Raw genomic sequence first — 15050 nt, 5'->3', positions numbered from 1 at the left:
ACGCTGCGATCAAGGACCAAGCATAATGCGTTACATTTTTTTTATCGCATTAATTGCATGCCACCAAACATTTATTTTTATTTTACGACGTCACTTGTTCTGTTATCAACCATCCTCTTTGGCTGCTACTATTTTCACCCTTTGATGCACCATTTCTAATGTCCTCAAACTGCCACAGACACTTCCTGGCAAAGGTTCTACAGCAGAGCTTCCTGCCTAGCCCTCCTCCTCCTGTAGTCATGGAGATAATAAACACCAACGCAGGTCTGAAGTCTCAGCCGGCTGAATGGTGCTTTAAAGCGCTGTGGATACCGGCGCCGAAATCAGTGCGGCAGACTCCACTTTCGACATTCAATTACATTAGATTCCGTTGTTCTCAATACAGCTCCGCACACCAGCACCGCACTTTGCCACCGCTGCTTTATAAATTACGATTCAGTTCTATTTTGTCAGCGCAGCTCTATAAAATCCATTGTTCATCCAGTGTTTGCCAGTTAAAAACGTCGGCGCTAATGTGTGTGGCAAGAGACAGTGCACTCATGTCAGCACTGGTGTCCGCTCAGTCGTCATAGAATTAAAATATCACCGAAGTACTTCAAGTTTAAACTATAATCTATGAGCTAAACATTGTTTACACTCTCCTACACTGTTAGAAATGAACTGAACATAGTTAATGGACTAGGCTATTTCTGTTAGCACTTCATTGAAATGTGATGTAGGCCTACACAACATTTTGCACATGCACTTTTGCATATTTCTCAATAAGAAAAGTTCCTTATTTTCAACTCAACTAAAAATAATGAATATAGGCTATATGGAGTATTTTTTGTTTGTTATGCCCTTTATGTGTATACATTCTGTCTATGCACTTCTGCTGTAGCATTTATTTCAGTTTGTATCAGCTATATTTCTAAAGAATACAATGTGTTGCCACAGGCCCGCTGCACATCTTTTGAAATTTTATTGAAATAATCAAATATGTCTTAAAGTTAAGTTCATAAAGTAACTTTCTTTACTTTCATTTGATTCCCAATCAAGATACACTGGTAAAAATGGCATTACATTGTTAATAAGGACTTCTGGAATGTTTAGAAATGTAAAATAGAATTTTAATCATGTGATAAAATATGCGATCAATCACGATTAACTATAGCAATTCTGTGATTAATCACAATTTTAAAAAATTCATCGTTTGACAGCCCTACTCAAAATGTTCACTTGCTGCCCAATATCCCATCCACTGATAGGTGCCATAATAATGATAATTAGGGTTATTCACTTCACCTGTCTGATCGGCGTATAAGGTTATAAGTTAAAAGCTTTCCTAAACAAAAAAGTGTGGGAAATGACTTAAAACAGTCAAAACTGGCAGTAGATCTCACAGGCGGGGAGCAACAGAGGAAAAAGCTCCATCACCCATGGAACGGAGACCAGTTTGGGGATAGTGAGGAGGCCAGATGAGAAGAATAAAGTGTAGGACGGTATGGGTGAAGGAGTTCAGCCAAGTAAGCGGAGGCAGAGCAATGTAGGGCCTTCAAGAAGGACTTTGAAGTCCATCCTCTGCAGGACAGGGAGCCTCCTGGCTTCACATTACCCCAGGTCTTGTAACACTGGGGTAATGTGATTGCAGGAAGGGGTGGAGTTGAGCAATAAAGAGGCCGAATTTTGCTATGTTGTAGTCTTTTGAGCAGGTGCGAGGGAGTTTACTGAAGTGGGCATTGCTGTCGTCCAGGCGGGAGGATATAATGTATTACGTGTATTACGCCCTCATCAAGTGGGAGAGGAGTGGGTGGATCCATGCTATGTTTTTGACATGGAAGAAGGATGATTGCCGGGTTTTGTTGATGTGAGACTCAAATGAGAGGTGGAGTCTAAGAGAACACCTAGGCTTTTGACATAGGGGGACGCTGTGACTGTCGTGTCATCAGTGGTGAGGCAGAAGTTCTTGAGGTTTTTGGTAGGACACTTTGAACAAATGACGATGATCTCAGTTTTGTCAGAGTTGAGTTTTAGAAGGCTACTGTGCATCCAGCTTTTAAGGGGTTTCAGTGCTGCGGAAGTGTCTGATTTTGTGCAGATGTAGATCAGGGTGTCATTAGCATAGAGATGAAAACTGAGGCCATAGGATTAGATGATATGGCCAAGGGGGAGCATGTAAATGGAAAATAGGAGAGGGCCAAGGACTGACCCTTGAGGGACACCATTGAGGACAGTGGATGGAAGGGACTGTAATGGTGGTAAACTGTAGGCAGTAGGTGATATAGCACTTGAACGATGTAAGGGCAGAGCCAGTGAGTCCAGCAAAGCTTTTTAGTCATTGCAGATGGATGGTGTGGTGGACTGTGTCGAGCAGGATTAACATGCTCAGGTGTCCAAAATTCAAGTGGCGATTCAAGAGACAGCTGGCACCTGGCTCAATGCTCTGAACACAGTCAGGCTTTGTGTGTGGAAGAGGCCGGTCGTTCATGAAGTTATCAGGGGGGATATGGCTAGGCAGGCAGGTGACTGCACTCAGTAAAGATCTGTGTGTAGAAAAAAGTACTTTGGAGTTGTTTCTATAGTCATCAATGATTGTAGAGTAGCAATTAGAGTGGGCAGATTTCAGTGACAAGCGCCAGTCAGCAGTCTTTAGAGAGCACAGTTTCTCTGTGGACCAGGGGGTGGAGCATTTAAAAGAGACTGTCCTGTGTTGAGAAGGGCAAGATTGTTCAGAAACTGCTTCCTCACTGGAGCTGGATAGAGAGGAGGGAAGGTCAAGAGACACCAGGTTGGGATTGAGGAACCTAAGGTTGAGCTGATTGATGAAACACATTGGTGAGTCACAATCGTTTTCGGCGCACCAGTCCAAATACACTATTTCAGAGTGCCTGTGTGGCCGGGGCTCTAGCCCTCTGTGTGGTTTCGACTATGGAAGGGGGCCCCTCCCTCAGCATACTTGTTCTTCTGAACACAAGGCAAATGTATTGCATGTAGTGACAGCAGATGTTTGTGTGCCCACAACAATTTATCTAATTCTCTAAGGCAGGTGATTGGAGATTGTTTCAGATCGATGATGTCATGTGGGGATGAGAGGACTTGCCGTTGGTTAACGTTAAGTGAACTTGACTAAAAGAGAACTGACAAAACTAATGCAAGGCACTTAATTTCAATTTGATTTCAGACATGGGATGTAAGAAGCACATTCCTCAGTGTCATTTATGTTCGCACTAAATTTGTCTCTCACAAATACTATCCAAGAAAACAATTATCATTGCCAACTTAAAGTATTCTTACCTCAGTCAATTCACCAGTGTAGATAAATAACATGCAATTAACTCTAAAATTAGTCCTCTTCCTTGTTGATGTTCTCATGCTCCGCCGCAGTCCATCACCTGACCAGTGCAACAAACTTTATCTAATTAAGTACATAGCTTGCAAATGCATACAGAAACAATATCCAAACTGGTAGTGGAAATAAACTATATCTAATACATCTGAACATTTTAGAGCAGGGATGGGCAACTTTGATGATAGAGAGGGCCACAAAATGTTCTTGTCGCTGTCAGAGGGCCAGATGTGACCGCGCACATCCACCACTGGGATATCAGGAATCAGTAAATATATACAGTAGCCTATGTCTGTATGGTTTATTAAACCAACATGCATTAATTTAATATGTTCTATACTCAAATGCATATTTAATATTGCTTCTATTCACCAATGAACTTGAAATAAACTAAAACATATTACACGTTCACAATAAACCTTTTTTCCACTGTAATGGGTAATAGCTCTTGTAAGGCTCTGTTGTTAGTGTATCTTTACCAGGGTTCCCACATGTAAAATTCCATGGCTTTTCCCTGACAAAAATCCTGAATTTCCATGACCAATCGGGAAATAAAAAAATGGGTATTGAAAAACAGGTAGGGCTAACTACAACCACTCAAGCAAGTAGTAATGGAAAACGCTAATAACTCAAACACCAATGCTGCCTACAGTATGCAGGCAAGTGAATTTTAAACTCCTACAACAAAATTCCCCGATATTCCATGACTTGGCTGGGCAAATATATAATTCCCTGACGTTCCATGTCTGGAATAGACTTTATTAAAATGCTGATGGTATTCTTAAAATTCCATGACCCGTGGGAACCCTGCTTGACTCGGTCGGCTACGACAGCAGCTCTAGCAGCTCCGATGTAGCCTACTTTTAATTATCTTCGTGCATGGTGTTGTAGGTGACTTAAGTTAAAATCTTTCACAGCTGATTTTGTTTCTAAGCATAGCCTACCAAATACATACGTTGACTTTGAATTCAATGATAAGATCAGCTGTTTCTCACCTTGTCTAAAAAAGTAGGCTACAATTCTTTCTATGCAGGTCTGTATCTCTTCCCCGCTTGCTGGCTGTAGTGAAGAATACTCAACTCCGCTGGATTATTTATATAGGAAGCGCCCCGATCGGTGGACCGTATCATTACAATAAGGATGTTCAGATGTGGTAAAAACCATGTGAAACGAACATTTTAATGACATTTCAAAATTGATCCGCGGGCCGCACTGAGTGAGGAGGAGGGCCGCATGTAGCCCTCCAGTTGCCCATCCCTGTTTTAGAGTAAGACCGAGAACTTGCTAACATTACATGGAGACAAGTTGAGTGGAAAGAGGTTTATAATATAACTAAGGTAATTGTGATGGTTGCTTGGTTGCAATGGTGGTTTCTATTTTGACATTATGTAAGTGGTTGCAATGGTTGTTGCTAGGGTACTGGAGATGAATTTGCGAGATTGTTGCGATTGCAAAATTCTCGAGGGATTGATAAAATGCTGTGTTGATTAAAAATGTTGACGACGAGTTATCAGTAGAGATGGAATTTTAGGGCCAATAACGATAACCAATATTTATTGGTTTGTTGTGGCCGATACCGATACGATAACCGATAACATTACTCTTAAAAAAAAATTGTGAAAAGTGATTTGGGGAAAGCATTTAATGAGCATAATTTTATTGCAGTAATTTTACCTACCACCAAATGATGGACAGAACTCATAATAGTCCTCAATAGTACAGCAGTCAACATAACAGTAGCCTAGCCCTACAGTATGTGTGGCTCCTTTAAGTGAACCTGACGTCAGTGAATTGCGAGTGAGTGGCTAGAGAGTATGAATCATTTTCATTTAGGACTAAACACTCTTAGGACAACGCTACAGTATAGCGACCAAATCAGAGTTTGTGAGGGAAACTTAGGTTTAGTTTCAACTACGGGTAACTGAATAAATCTGCAACTCCTCAGACTGTATCTCATGTCCGTCTACTCTGTTGCGCACAACCTGCTGCAGCAGAAATGAAAGGGGTTAGCCCCGAAGGTTTTAATAACTTATTATGATGACCTGTCTGGAACTGAAGCAGGAATGGTTAGCATATTTCTAGGTAATTATACAAAACCCAAGTTAAAGTAATGCAAACACAACTTAGAACTAGGCCTACTTATGTACTCGTCCCACTAACGAGTTTGTTTATTTGTTTCCCCGACCAGCGCGGTAAAGTGCAAACACATCAGCACAAGACGACTCTAGATAGGGCTGAGCTCCGCTCTGGTAAGGTTAAATGGCGGATCATTCACGAGGATTTTGAGATGCACAGATTCCCAAATGAACGCATATCCACAGATTTTGTAAGAGTGGTGAAATACATTCACACCGCTGACATTATATTGAGGAAAAAGTATAGCCAACCAAGCTCAAGTAGCTCAGTGTAGCCAGACGGACCTTACGTAGGCCTAAATTAGGACTTTAAAAAATATCGGCGCAAATTATCGGCCAGAATTCTGTTATCGGACCGATAATAATATTTTCATTTTTTCACTTATCGGCCAATAATATATCGGCCGCCGATATATTGTGCATCCCTAGTTATCAGTGTCAATTATGTCGACTAACTGCGGTAGGCCTTTAGTGTTCTATGTGCAGGGTGTTTGGTTTTCCTATATAACCCTGGCCCCGTATATTGCATATTCTACAGTGCAGAATTTTACAGTGTAAGGTGATCTTTTTGGAACGTGACAAGTCTATTGGTTTAAAATCACTTACTTACTTTAACTGAACAATTCATGAGTAGAATCTACTTTTTTTTTGTTTTACCTCAGTTTATACAATTGGGATTTCTTGTTGATGAAAGGTCAACAAAGTGCAGATTGTTTCCAGTCTTCCACATCAAGTGCAAATTGATTAAAAAATGTCATGACATAACTTCAATTATCTAAGAGAAATGCAAGATAAACCCTTAAACCAATCAGAGTTACAGTCTACATCAGCTCTATGAGGATGTTTTGAGAAATGAGCTCTAACAGTTGACAAATTATAAGTTTAGGCAATCATAAACATTTCAACAACATTAGAATGGACAAGCACCAAAAGGTTCAACATTTGCACAATTACACTCTTCACTCACGGTGTTATCTGTTACTGTCTGGCGCCTATTACTTGGCACTACTTCCAGCTTGGCATTATTTGGTAGACTGGCAAAGCGCCATTGCAGAGATAGATCCAGCAAGTTCCTTTGAAACCTGGACAAAATAATGTGAGAAAACAGGCCGCCTCAATACAAGAAATGGTACAGTGCTCTATGTTAGACCTGCAAAGAAATGATCAGAATCCAAATCACAGCACAACAGTGATATGGAATGCATAGAATAGCATGCGTATTTTCAAGTGAACTATTATCACAGATGTGTTATACACACACAAAGAGACAAACATATGCACAGTCTTCACAGTCTGCAAGGCACCTAACCCCTCACTACTCCCCGAGCGCCGCTGTTGTAGCAGGCAGCTCACTGCGCCGGGATTAGTGTGAGCTTCACCTCACTGTGTGTTCACTGTGTGCTGAGTGTGTTTCACTAATTCACGGATTGGGATAAATACAGAGAATTTCCCTCACGGGATCAAAAGAGTATATATACTTATTTACTTATACTTAAAGGATGCTTCCCAGCTTGTCATTATGCAGTTCTTTTTTGTGTGCTTGTGAGTTTCACAATTACACTTGCGCGAGGGGGATATTGACGCATGCGAAAATACGCAGGTTATTATTCTATTGAGCACGCTTTAGATTAGCTCACTCTATGACTATCGTTGTTCGATATATATATATATTGTTACTCATAGCCCACTCTCCCTTCTGAAAAAAAAAAACAGCTTGACCAACTTGTGATGGTCAAGCTGGTAAAGGTATGTTTTTGCATGCTTTTGGATGGTTTCGCTGGTTTGACCAGTGTATGATGGTCATTCTAGCTGGTTTTGCAGGTTCAACCTAGCTGGTTTTGCTGGTCACCAAACTGCTAAACCATCAAAGACCAGCAAGAGCGGGTATGAGACAATCTAAGACCATCTAAAACCCATCTTAGACCAACTAAAACCAGCTACCAGCATAAGCTGTTTTCTTCTGCAACTGGTTTTCTTTTTCAGCAGGGCCTTTTGGTTATAATGTAACATCATCGTAACCACCATCATCATCATCATCAGTAGTAGTAGTAGTATTGTGGCAAGAAAACATGTAATAAGTGATATTTATGAAAACTGAATTTTCATTACTTCATATCATCACCTAGCCTGGGTGCCAGCCGAACTTAGTCCCGCCCACAACATTTGAGGTCGGGAAGTTCGGTCTGGCATTGCTCCGTTGTGGAGCAACTATGCTCGCCCCAAATCTGGCGGACCAATCAAATCGGCTTTGCGATGATAGACTAAGTGCTGTTGCTCACCTGTCAATCACGTCTTCTGAGCATGCTTAGGTTGATTATGTTTGCAACAACAACGCTGGGGCTAGAAGGAGACAGATGGCTTCTAAGACCCCATATGGAAAATGCATATTATTTCAATGAGGTTTTATCACTGAAAACGATTATTTCTGAAAACTTTGGCCAAAGTTGAGATGAGGGAAAACTCATGGTTTCACTTTCATCAAGGCAAAACAGCGTGTTGCATTGTGACATGTTGTTCCCTCGTACGTTTGAAATCTCATCTCAAATAACATGTTTGTAGCATATCAGTGTTTTTATTTTTAAAAACGGAGGGGATATAGGATCAGTTTTTTCCTAATAGCCTACCCTACTACGTATCTCTTAGATTTCACTAATGAGTGTTGTAGGAGATATTGACAGCACAATAACTTTTACAAAAGACCAGAAAACAGTGTTAAGGCATTTGTGGAGAAGAAGGATGGTTCGTGTGTTCTTCCTATCTCACGTAAGTTATTTCATGGCTCTGATTGGTTAGGTCTATCCAATTGAGTGCAGAGGCATTCCCCCCCTGTATCGGTTGAAACACGCCCCATAATTACGTCCCATTGGAGCAGTATCAGACTCATATTCTGACTACAATTGAGTATGGCTACGTCAGGCTAATTGTCACCAGCAGTGATGCTGGGAATAACGGTATTGAAAATAAACAGCGTTACTAACAGAGTTATTGTTTTCAGTAATGGGTAATCTTAACGAATTACTGTTTCCATCATGACAACGCCCTTACCGTTACTAACAATAAAACGTGACGGGTTACTAATTGAGCTCATTGAAGCTGTTTTCATCCGACCAGGATCTCTCAGCCACAGGAGCTGCAAAGTTTTTTGCAGGGGGCAAGACAACCGCATAAGTGATGATGATTTACTATGATAGAGAAAATTTTCATAGTAAGCCAACCAGAGGCAAAGTTGGGCGGGTGTTCACACACTACACACACGCACAGTCGCACACACTAACGTCTACATTATGCCCAGGAACAAAGTGTTTCTCCATGTCAGTTGTAAGCAATTCTAATCTCAAGAAGCACCTCATCGTCACACGCTTCTACAAAACAAGTGGCCAGAACACTGGGTTTGATAGCAGCCCAAACCCAGGTGCGGCTACCGTGAGCTCCGCTTACAAAGGAGACGGATATGACTATGCTGCCGTTAAATGCGGCCTGTTGAGGTGCAATAAATATCAAAAGTTCTAAAACATCTATTGTATTTCATTGTTCCACTATAATAAACATAGTAACTGTTAATGATGATATACAATAATATATTAAATTTGCTATGTCTTGTCTCACTGTCCCACAGCAAGACTAAAATAGTGTAGATTAGTGTACAACGTTCTGTTACTAAATTATTCTAGGCTATTTAGTGTCTATTTCACTCATTAAATATATTTAATATTCAGTTATATTGTAAATAATTGAGCATACAGTTGAATTTAAGGTTCCATTCTAAATTCATTGACATTTTGAACATTATATATATACATAAATAATATTGAATGTTGTCAATAACAATATCAACATTTTGAGAGTGGCCCAAGAGTCCACACCTCAATCCATAAAAAGTGAGCACACAGCCAGTGTGATCCTGATTCTTGAAGGCAAATAATCTCAAAACCCAAATTGCTGATAAAAAGTTGCGGTATACAATCATTGTGGAGACATGCGGGCTATATAAATACTACGAATCTCGATTAGTGGGTTAGCGAGGTATGTTGCGCTCAAAGCCAGGATATGCTGTGACATGAAAGTGGTTCTGTTTTTAGCGTCGCTGTATCACCATGGTGTTTTATGTTGCCAACCAAAACTGGTCGGGAGCAGGTTATGTGCTAAGTTATAGCTCAAATCGTGTAAAACTACCGACCACTGACCAATCAATTATCTTGAAAAACGAAGTTCTCACGTGTAGGATTCTGTCATATATCTTACAGGTGGAGCTCCGCCTCTACAAAGATTTTGGATCTCACAGGCGCTTTAACAGTGTAAATATGCCACTATGGACGTGCATACCATACAACATCTGATGACAATCGATTTCTTTGATGTTATAGGCTAGACACTAAAAATGACCGCAGTGTAGATTACGCTATCGCTCATAAATGCGGAAGTAATTGTTTTTTAATAGGTGCTGGTCATATAATTAGAATATCATCAAAAAGTTGATTTATGTCAGTAATTCCATTCAAAAAGTGAAACTTGTATATTCATTCATTACATAAAGACTGATATATTTCAAATGTTTATTTCTTTTAATTTTGATGATTATAACTGACAACTAATGAAAATCCCAAATTCAGTATCTCAGAAAATTAGAATATTACTTAAGACCAATACAAAAAAAGTTTTTTTTAGAAATGTTGGCCAACTGAAAAGTATGAACATGAAAAGTATGAGCATGTACAGCACTCAATACTTAGTTGGGGCTCTTTTTGCCTGAATTACTGCAGCAAGGCGGCATGGCATGGCGTCGATCAGTCTGTGGCACTGCTCAGGTGTTATGAGAGCCCAGGTTGCTCTGATATTCAATTCAATTCAAATCACTTAGTGGCCTTCAGCTCTTCTGCATTGTTGGGTCTGGCCTATCGCATCTTCCTCTTCACAATACCCCATAGATTTTCTATGAGGTTAAGGTCAGGCGAGTTTGCTGGCCAATTAAGAACAGGGATACCATGTTCCTTAAACCAGGTACTGGTAGCTTTGGCACTGTGTGCAGGTGGCAAGTCCTGTTGGAAAATTAAATCTGCATCTCCATAAAAATGGTCAGCAGCAGGAAGCATGAAGTGCTCTAAAACTTCCTGGTAGATGGCCGCGTTGACCCTGGACCTCAGAAAACACAGTGGACCAACACCAGCAGATGACATGGGACCCCAAACCATCACTGACTAGGGATGGGCATCATTATCGATATCGATGCCATTGCAGATTCTGCTTGTCAATGCGATTCCTTATCAATTCCCATATCGATTCCTGTACCATTTGCTGAACACTTATAGGATGGCTTTGAGAGTTGTTGGCTTTTAATGTCTACTTTAAAGTGGTTTTAGAGAATGAATATCAAGTGTGTAATAACAATACAGAAGTTGAATACTTCATATAAAATAAAATTTCTGAAAAAGTAAAACATTTTTAAAACAAAGCTTTGTATTGGAATCGTTAGTGGAATCGTTAACGTTTGGATGTGTATGATTCCGATCCAGGTTGTCCACCACCACAAATAGAATTAAATTATGTGGGAAACACTGCCTTCCCTTCGCCTCTCTATTAATATGCTTGGACACAGAGCTCTGTGAACAGCCAGCCTCTTTAGAAATGACCTTTTGTGTCTTGCCCTTTTGTTGCAAGGTGTCAATGGTAGTCTTTTGGACAACTGTCAAGTCAGCAGTCATCCTCATGATTGTGTAGCCTACAGAACTAGACTGAGACATCATTTAAAGGCCTTTGCAGGTGTTTTGAGTTAATTAGCTGATTAGAGTGTGGCACCAGGTGTCTTCAATATTGAACATTTTCACGATATTCTAATTTTAGATACTGAATTTGCGGCTTTCATTAGTTGTCAGTTATAATCAAAATTAAAAGAAATAAACACTTGAAATATATCAGTCTGTGTGGAATGAATGTATTATACAAGTTTCACTTTTTGAATGGAATTACTGAAATAAATCAACTTTTTTATGATATTCTAATTATATGACCAGCACCAGTAGGCAGTTTTGTGGGTTTCCATGTTTCACAATTGGCCAACATCATCCCAACACGAGAACGCGCACAGATTTGAGCTGAAAGCCTAGTTTGACAAATATATCACATATCACTGCTATATCACGAACTGCCATCGTAGTATTATTTAAAGGTTGTATCAGCGATTTCAGGCCCAAACATAAATGATCACATTCATCTATTCTTTCCTAACGATCCGCTAACTGTCTGCCCCATAAGCAGGCCATGAAAAAACTGTGTCTCTGTAAGCAGCCTAGGCTCCGAGATCTGTACACAAAAACAATTGCTACCAACAAGGGTTGTCAACCCACTCAAAGGCAAAATAAAGTATAAAATAACCGACGAGATGCACGTTTAGGAGAGTTTTAATTGCACGGGAGGGAGGGGGAGGGAGTAGCGAGCTAGCTCTCTGTTTTGTTTGAACATCAACAGAAGTGACGTATCCCCGCTATCGCTGATACAACCTTTAACTTATATCCAAGTCAAGGCTTTGTGTAGCTCATAGATAGCCTAGATATGTCTAACGTACTTCGTAGTATACCCCAGTGAAGAGGCTTGGTTGGTAATATAAGAACCATTTTTAAAGCTGTGATGGCAAATCAAGATGTTTCCACTGATTATTTAAAAAGGGTATGAATAATTTTGGACACATTTTTCATTAAAAAATGTAAAAAGATGAAAACGCTTCTTTCTCTGATTCCATGTTTATCACATTGTCACACAGTCAGAACAAACATATTGACAAGAGAAAAACCAACATAAAATCAATATTTCTATCGTTTCTACCTGAGAACTCTAGCGTTTCCCATCGGATTTCTGCATGCCTTAAGGATATTTCAGTCTGGATGAAAGATCGACACCTGCTTAATCTCTCAGAAACTGAGTTTTTGGTGTTTCCAGCTAAAACAGCTATTCCCCAACAGATTAACATCCAGTTTGACTCATCTTCACTAACCCCAACTAGATTTATTAATGGTAAATTATTTCCCTATATCATTTTTCGTACCGCGTATGTTAACTTTTCAGAAGAACAATTGTGTACTTCATGTAACCGATATGTTTGAAAAACAATTAAGTATTGGTTTACCTCAATCCGTGGTCATCCGGATCAAATCCATGCTTCATGCAAACCTCCTCTAGAACCTTGAAAAAGTCTACAGGTTAGCCTAAACAGTCAAAGGTTACCAACATTGGAAGTAGAAGGCTTTCATTTACGACAAACTATCTAAAGTTAGCAAGCGAACTATCAAGAGAAGTTAGCAGAAAACGTTACCACCAGACAATTTCTTGACAAATGAGCTATGATGACAAACAACAAACGTTAGCAAATGCTAGCATGAGGGAGGGGGGTGAACAATCACTGCTTTGACACCTTTTAAAAGGCAATGAAAGCAAAAGTAAATTCATCACGTTTAAGAGTGCCATATATGTAGTTCACCTGCAAAAGAGATGTATTTGGCGACACTCTCACAATTTGTCTTCTTCCATTTGGGGTAAGAACTGACACCGCTTTGTTGGCTGCCATCATTCGGATTACTTTTCCTCGTAGGTTTTCTTCTTTAATTTTTTTTACTGGCGTGTTACGCATATAAAGCGAATACCGCCTCCTACTGGAACAGAAGAAAAAAACTTGACCCAACTTTTTTTTTAACTTAAAGCAACACCAAAGAGTTTTTTGTACCTTAAAATAATGTTTCCAAAATCGTTTCAGGGGTTCATCAACTCATAACAGGGTGAACGGCACTTTCTGCATTCGCATCGCGGCCCTCTATCGGCTATTACCGCACTATGTAAGTTTGCTGCATCGGGTAGCGGATCTGTAGTTCGATGGAATGAGACATGAGAAACTACAAATTTGACTTGCATCTGATGTCTGATGATGAAGTATACATCGTACTTTCATAAAATCATGCAACTTATTCTACCTTGTCTGTGGACATTGTTATTTGCAAAGCCGGTGCTGGATAAACAAATAGTGCGTGCGACAGATGAAAAGTTCTTTGGTGTTGCTTTAAATAAGTCAAACTCTTATTAAATTAAGTCAAATGATTTTAGGAGAAGGCAGTAGGTAAGTCTCTCTATACTGAAAACAATTCAAAATAGATTTTGTGATCTTGATATAAGATTAATAACACTTGGTTAGATTTTATTAGATAGGCAGTTTGTAAGTATAAGTATATATACTCTTTTGATCCCGTGAGGGAAATTTGGTCTCTGCATTTATCCCAATCCGTGAATTAGTGAAACACACACAGCACACAGTGAACACACAGTGAGGTGAAGCACACACTAATCCCGGCGCAGTGAGCTGCCTGCATCAACAGCGACGCTCGGGGAGCAGTGAGGGGTTAGGTGCCTTGCTCAAGGGCACTTCAGCCGCTTCCTACTGTTCGGGGTTCGAACCGGCAACCCTCCGGTTACAGGTCCGAAGTGCTAACCAGTAGGCCACGGCTGCCCTGTTTTTGCAGTGCTCTGAGGGAATCCAAACAGGGTGTGTTAGATTTTCATGAGCAAGATGGCTTGACATATTTCACTTTATGTAATGAATCTAGAATATGAAAGATTAACTCTTTCACGATAGTCGATTTTTTGGCATCATCCAACTTACTTACTTACTCATGCATGAGTAATGACGTCAACCATAGCAACGGAGCTGTCATTTCTTTTTTTTGCCATGGGCAAGTACTCACAGTAACTTTCATGGCAATTGCATAAAGAATGGCTGAGATATCAGCTCATTTACTTTGTTACAGCATCCCTAGAGGCCAAATTACAGCACTGTCCTTGTGCGTTCACAGTGGCAAGTCCCTGTATCAAGTTTGGCTTTAGTACATCAAAGTGTTGCTGAGATATGAGCTCACTGTCTTTATTACAGCGCCCCTAGAGGCAAAATGACACCACTTTCCTTGCATGTCCTCACAATCAGCTACCATATGGTAACATAAAAATGTTCAAGCATCCAGATTATAGCTACGTTAATAACGTTTGTAAGAAACAAAACCGTTTGTAAATCCGTCAAGATTTCAGCGAGATAAGAGTATTTGTGTCCGTGCTAGGGTGACCACCTGCTAATAAGCCCAAGGGGGGACAAGGGGTATGTTTCTGAGGGACAATGTGGGACACTGCCTGGCGCGGCGGTGCCCCCACCTCACGGTCAGACTCACTGATATTGGTTTACCCATTTCTAGCACATACCACCTTACATGGTATATTAATAATGCCCTATTCCCCTAAACATGTGTAATTGCTGATGCATCATGAATAGGCCAACCAATGTGTATTTTGTTTTTCTAAATAAAGATTCATAATACTTTGAACATTCAATGAATTGACAGATGCACTTCCACTTCCACTTCCGATTTACTTTATCTATTTCATTTTATTTATTTTTCATTATTTATTCACTTTAAATAAATTATAATGTAAAACTGTAGGATTAACAGGAATTGTAGTTGCTCAACACCACAGGAACAGTTAAAAAAAAAAGTCTTAACTCACAACGCCAGAGGTTCACGGAACGAGAAGGGGGAGGAAGGATGGTGGACTTGGGTCCGTGTATC

At 40.1% G+C, this 15050-nt stretch overlaps 1 protein-coding gene across 4 annotated transcripts in view; it reads right to left on the bottom strand.

Moving 5' to 3' along the window:
- Positions 1-13062, bottom strand: part of aspscr1 (ASPSCR1 tether for SLC2A4, UBX domain containing) — a 90485-nt gene extending 77423 nt beyond the window's left edge. For 2 of the 4 annotated variants that reach the window (XM_076277760.1, XM_076277761.1), the window contains exons 1-3: positions 12929-13062; positions 12578-12633; positions 6428-6542 (exon numbers count right to left, since the gene is read on the bottom strand). In XM_076277760.1, coding sequence (XP_076133875.1) covers positions 6428-6542; positions 12578-12633; positions 12929-13018 — 261 coding nt within the window. In that variant the 5' untranslated portion in view covers positions 13019-13062. Of the gene's footprint in view, positions 1-3273; positions 3372-6427; positions 6543-12577; positions 12634-12928 lie in introns of those variants that run through there. The other 2 variants (XM_076277762.1, XM_076277763.1) reach the window with 2 other exon arrangements.
- Positions 13063-15050: the final 1988 nt, after the last annotated feature.

This window comes from Alosa pseudoharengus, unplaced genomic scaffold, assembly GCF_046254945.1.
Source record: "Alosa pseudoharengus isolate Yale_2024_CS ecotype anadromous, Long Island Sound unplaced genomic scaffold, YU_APseudo_1.1 YU_APseudo_1.1_scf_11, whole genome shotgun sequence".
NCBI lineage: Eukaryota > Metazoa > Chordata > Actinopteri > Clupeiformes > Clupeidae > Alosa > Alosa pseudoharengus.
Note: the sequence above shows the minus strand (reverse complement) of the source record. Positions and strands in the feature narration are given on the sequence as shown.